The 5,790-nt window shown below is 31.5% G+C and overlaps 1 protein-coding gene across 7 annotated transcripts in view; it reads left to right on the plus strand.

Annotated features, from left to right (window-relative positions):
- The window catches only part of LOC106456894 (EH domain-binding protein 1-like), a 188,642-nt gene that overhangs the window by 30,565 nt on the left and 152,287 nt on the right, over nucleotides 1-5,790 (plus strand). For all 7 annotated transcript variants that reach the window (XM_013916264.2, XM_013916263.2, XM_022382672.1 and 4 more), the window contains exons 5-6: nucleotides 1,974-2,155; nucleotides 4,956-5,146. In XM_013916264.2, the coding sequence (XP_013771718.1) occupies nucleotides 1,974-2,155; nucleotides 4,956-5,146 (373 nt within the window). The remainder of the gene's footprint in view (nucleotides 1-1,973; nucleotides 2,156-4,955; nucleotides 5,147-5,790) is intronic.

A 5,790-nucleotide genomic window follows, 5' to 3' on the forward strand; every position in this document is an offset into this window, starting at 1 on the left:
GCTAGTCTATTGAAATGTACTTTATATTCTAGAACATGACACTATGTGCTGCTAGTCTATTGAAATGTACTTTATATTCTAGAACATGACACTATGTGCTGCTAGTCTATTGAAATGTACTTTATATTCTAGAACATGACACTATGTGCTGCTAGTCTATTGAAATGTACTTTATATTCTACAACATGACACTATGTGCTGATAGATTTGTTTAAGGTAGAAGTCAGTTAACTCATCTTTTTTCCCTTAAATACGTATATATCACAACTAATTTTAACTACATTGTGCTAGTCCATTGAAACTAACTTTATATCATCCTGCAACATGACACTATGTGCAAATAGGTTTTATAAAAGTCAGTTAACTCTTTTTTTTTTTTCATAAATACATATACATCACAACTAAATTTATCATACTAAAGAATAAATGTGAAGCCCAATCTATCATTCAGTTTACCACTTGTCACTGCGTTATAGTGTTTCCTGGGAATTCCACCCCTCATCAGTAACCCTGAATAAAGACAAATTGAAAGAATAAGACTAGGCCTAATACAGTTGTGAAGTATATAATATGTATGTGAATGGTGTTTTAAAATGTCTTTTATTTGAACAGTATACTTATATTTATTTTTTAAATTCCTTTATAAATATAGGATTACTGTGTGAGTAAAAGACATTTCAAAACAATATATGTATAATTTTAACATAATTTAATTTTAAAAAGTTGTGTTTAGTAATAATGTTATTCCCAAGTGATACTGTAGTATTAGAATGGTTTTACTGTAATTCATTTTGTAAGGGTGTTAACTTTTTTCACACTCATTATTGAAATAGTTGTTTTTAAATTGAAAGTACTGAGATAAAGAGATATGAATCAGGGGTGGCCGTAAGCAACTGTTTGAAGTGTAACTGCATCAAGATCAATGTTTATAGTTTAATACTGTACCATCTAGACCAGTGATTCTGAATGTGTGGTGCATACCACACAGGGGAACAATTTGAATATATTGGGGGGGGCAATTTGAAAATGCTACAATAAGAATAATTTTTCATTTGGGTGTGAAGAGCAAAAAACGTTCTGTGACTCAAAACCAAATTTCTAAAGTTTACATTATATTATTATACCTTTTCAACACCAAATTTGTTTTTATATTAAGGGGGCATCAAATGTTTTGAGGTGTTGAGGTGGGGCATGGAGCAAAAAAGGTTAAGAACCATTGATCTAGACAAACTTCAGATGTGTATTAATCATAATTATCACAAGGCTTTTGTTTTATGTCCTTTTATATATTGAACTAAATTTGAAGCCTTACATATTATGAGGTATTTTATTTTGAGGCCTTTGTAAAAATATACTCTTATCAGATTCACAAAGGGAGCAGTGAGTTGACAGGTGAGTTATGAAAATCATTTATTGAATTCACTATTTTCAGTCTGTGTTTTTAACTTTTCACGATACCCCTCACCTGTCTAAGGCAACCCCTAATTTAATCATTTGTAAGACTACTGAGCCATGTTTAACAAATGTATACTCGCTTAACTATTTGTATCATATAACAGATGGTGTGTTGAGACATTGCTGTTATGGATCTAAAGACTCTGATAATTGTATTGGCAAAGCTTGGAAAGACTTAAGTTTTCTTAAGGAATTAAAAGATAAAGAGTTAAGGAAGTTGTTTCATGATATCCCCTTATAATTCAATGGTATGTTTCCAGATTTAAGATCCAGGGTTCAATTTCCCAAGGTGGACAGAGTGCAAATAGCCCATTGTGTAGCTTTGCACTAAAAACAACAACTTGTTTCATGCTGTCATTGAATGTTCAGATAAAGATTTTGCTCATCCTTAACTGATGTTTTCATCTTATCTTGACTTAAAAAAAAGCTTTTGTTTTTGTAATACTTCTTGTGTATTGAACAAGATGCAGTTATAGTTTGAGTTTATTCCTATAGTAATCCTGATGACTGAATTTCAGATATCCAGAACAGGGAAGCGACGACAAGTTGCTTCAGCAAACATTAATCTCAGGTATTATACAAGCATGGCTTCTTCTCAGTCAGAAGTGAAACTGAAGTTTAAACCTCTCTCCAAGAAAGTGACAGGAGCACATTTAAGTTTAACTCTGTCCTGTGTTTTTTTGAAAGAGGGAAAAGCAACGTAAGTAGAGATAAAAGATATAAGTCATAAAATGTTTTCTATTTTGTTTATAGCTATATTTAGGACCTTTCATTTGACTATTTGAAGAAACATTTAGCAACTGCACTTACAGAAAATATGGAAATAAGCAGACTTATTGTATTTACACAGTTTTCAATTTCATTAATATTATGTTTATGTCCAGTGACTTACCTTTTCAATCTCCTGCACTCGTAGTCAACTTAGCATCTATGATTGTAGATAGTCTTCAACAAATGTTATTTTAGTTTTGTGCTCATAATATTTATCATCATGGTAAGTTAACAGATAGCAGCACCTACCAAACTGTTTGTTAGCACAAAATTAAATTGGATGGTTCAGGGTTTGTTTATTGTGCAATAAGTACATTTATGTACTCATTATACAAATTAACAAATCTTGTAAATGATTCTTCTTCTTGTTACCTCTGGCAATTTTCATGAAATTTGTCTCACTTTTATCTATAATACAGTTGAATAGTATTTGATTTTAACTGTAAAGCAAACCTCCAGCTTATGTACTATCTTACTGTTACTGATTGTAAAGTTATTTTCACCATATGTACTGTTACTGATTGTAAAGCTATCTTCAGCATATGTAATGTTACTGATTGTAAAGCAAACCTCCAGCTTATGTACTATCTTACTGTTACTGATTGTAAAGTTATTTTCACCATATGTACTGTTATTGATTGTAAAGCTATCTTCAGCATATGTAATGTTACTGATTGTAAAGCAAACCTCCAGCTTATGTACTATCTTACTGTTACTGATTGTAAAGCTATCTTCAGCATATGTAATGTTACTGATTGCAAAGCTATCTTCAGCATATGTACTATCTTACTGTTGCTGATTGTAAAGCTATCTTCAGCATATGTAATGTTACTGATTGCAAAGCTATCTTCAGCATATGTACTATCTTACTGTTGCTGATTGTAAAGTTTATTAATCATTTATATAGATCAAAGTTTCCTGTTGTATGTCAGTTTGTGTAATTTAGTATAAAAAAAACTCCATTTGTGGAATTATATGTCACTAGGCCAGACATTCATACACTTGAGGATTATAATTTTCTTTCTGACACCTGTACAAAAGGGTCATTTTCCTAATTGCAATTTATTGAACTATATTTATCCACATTTGTAAATAACAAATAAACATAATTAATTGTTATAGTAGAATTTCTTAGTTTAGTCATTTTTCTTACTTTTTTGAAGTGATACATATATTTGTGCAAGTGTACATGCTTGATATTTTTGTGGCTATCACTAGAGCTTGTGAACAGATAAAATCATTTTTAATTTCTAAAATGATTAGAGTTCTACAAAATACTGTAGCAATACTGTGTTTAGATTTGTATGGTAGAATAGCTGTAGAAGTTTATTTTGTTTGACATAAAATGCAGCAACAAGAAGAGTGTATAATAATAATATTCCATCCCCACTAATTCTTGAAAACTCTAAGGGACTAGATAAATAATGTAGTTTCTAGAAATCAGTGGCATAACTAGAGAACATTGGCCCCATTGCAATCATAGATCAAGGACCTTTAACAGCTAGGGGTCAAATCAACAAATGTAACACCACATTTTATCCAAAATGCTCAGCCAGAGTATTGTTCTTGGATTCGATATATTACGCACACACATGCAGAATATATAGAAATATATATTTTAAAAAGGACCTCTTTCAGGTGCGAGCCCTTATCATTGCCTTGCCATCTTTTGGCAGTTTTTTTTAAACTTAAAAACCAAATGTCATACATTTATCCAAAATGCTCAGCAAGAGCAATGTTCTTGGATTCAATATATTACGCGCACACATGCAGAGTATATAGAAATATATTTTGAAAAGGGTCCCTTTCAGGTGTGAGCCCTTATCATTGCCTTGCCATCTTTTGGCAGTTTTTTTCAAAGCTGAAAACCAAATCTCATGCAGGTACATAAATTTTTATATATTTTCAATGTTTTTATTTTTATTATTGGTATTCCTGTTTGGGCCCCAATGCCACTGCATTGGCTGAATCAGCATACTTACATCAATGCTAGAAATATAATAAGCCTAATACTAATTTCTCTTGACAAGTATGATTAATTATAATATCATGCTTTATCAGCTTGTAAAAGGAGTTCACACTATAATAACTGTTGTTGTAACAAATGGCTTATATAAATAGTATTCTGACCAATACTGTGTTTGTTGTATCTCAGCTGGCCTGAAGAGCTCTGTATTGAGCAAAATGTGTCTTTGACAATGGACACGGTTAAATAGTAGGTTATAATACTGTTGTTGTACAATATTCTGTCTCCTGAAAAATCCCTAAGGAACTAGATAAAGAATGTTATGCTTAAAAATATCATAGGCCTAATACTAATGTTTCGTGACAAGAATAATTATTTTTATGTTTTAGTTTTATTGAAGTGGAGGATCTCTTTATAATTTCTAGGCTGTTTATGTTCTGGTGTTGTGGAAGTTTAAGATATCCTTAGAATCTCTAGACTGATTAAGTTCTAGTTTTTGTGAAATGTACTACCTTTTTTACAATCTTCAGGCTATATGTATTGTAGTTTTAGTAAATTGTACATTCTTTTTTTCTGTGAGAGGTATGTTTATGATAATTTGATCAAATGTTCGAGAGTATTTATGTTGTCAGGTAGAATATTGTTACAGTTTCTCTATTGAATTATTTTATGATAAAGAGATTAAAACCCTAAGTTATTGAGTTATTGTGTGATAAAGAGATGAAGACCAGCAGAGTTAATTTATTGAGTTTTTTTATGATAGAGATGAAGATCTGCAGAGTATTGCTAGTCTGATGAGTATACAGCCACCAGGCCAGGATGTTGGAAACCTGGATGACTTTGATGATGAAGCAGAACTGTGCCAAGAAGACACGGCTACCTCCATCTCAGAACTGGCATCCCAGTTTGGACTCCTGGTAGATGCTCATAACCCATCTGAACAAAATAAGTCAGGTAAGATATATGTGTATCTATGGGTAATTGTGGTTCAAAAATAACAATGTTGTTAAGCAGCATCCTTACTCTGAACCAACTGTGAGAGTTCAGATAGTTAAATGTGACACCATCAAATACTTTCATTAAAGTTTTTATACAGAAGTTCATTTGGTTCAGTATTATACCATTGTCACACTAATGCATCAAGTGTCATGCATTATACATTAAGTGTCATGTAGAATCTCAGTTAATTCAATATTATACATTAAAGTGTGTCATGTAGAAGCTCAGTTCGTACAATATTATACATTAAAGTGTGTCATGTAGAAGCTCAGTTCGTACAATATTATACATTAAAGTGTGTCATGTAGAAGCTCAGTTCGTACAATATTATACATTAAAGTGTGTCATGTAGAAGCTCAGTTCGTACAATATTATACATTAAAGTGTGTCATGTAGAAGCTCAGTTCGTACAAGATTATACATTAAGTGTCATGTAGATGCTCAGTTCGTACAATATTATACATGAAAGTGTGTCATGTAGAAGCTCAGTTAATTTAATATTATACATTAAAGTGTGTCATGTAGAAGCTCAGTTCGTACAATATTATGCATTAAAGTGTGTCATGTAGAAGCTCAGTTCGTACAAGATTATACATTAA

This window comes from Limulus polyphemus, unplaced genomic scaffold (assembly GCF_000517525.1).
Source record: "Limulus polyphemus unplaced genomic scaffold, Limulus_polyphemus-2.1.2 Scaffold268, whole genome shotgun sequence".
Lineage (NCBI taxonomy): Eukaryota > Metazoa > Arthropoda > Merostomata > Xiphosura > Limulidae > Limulus > Limulus polyphemus.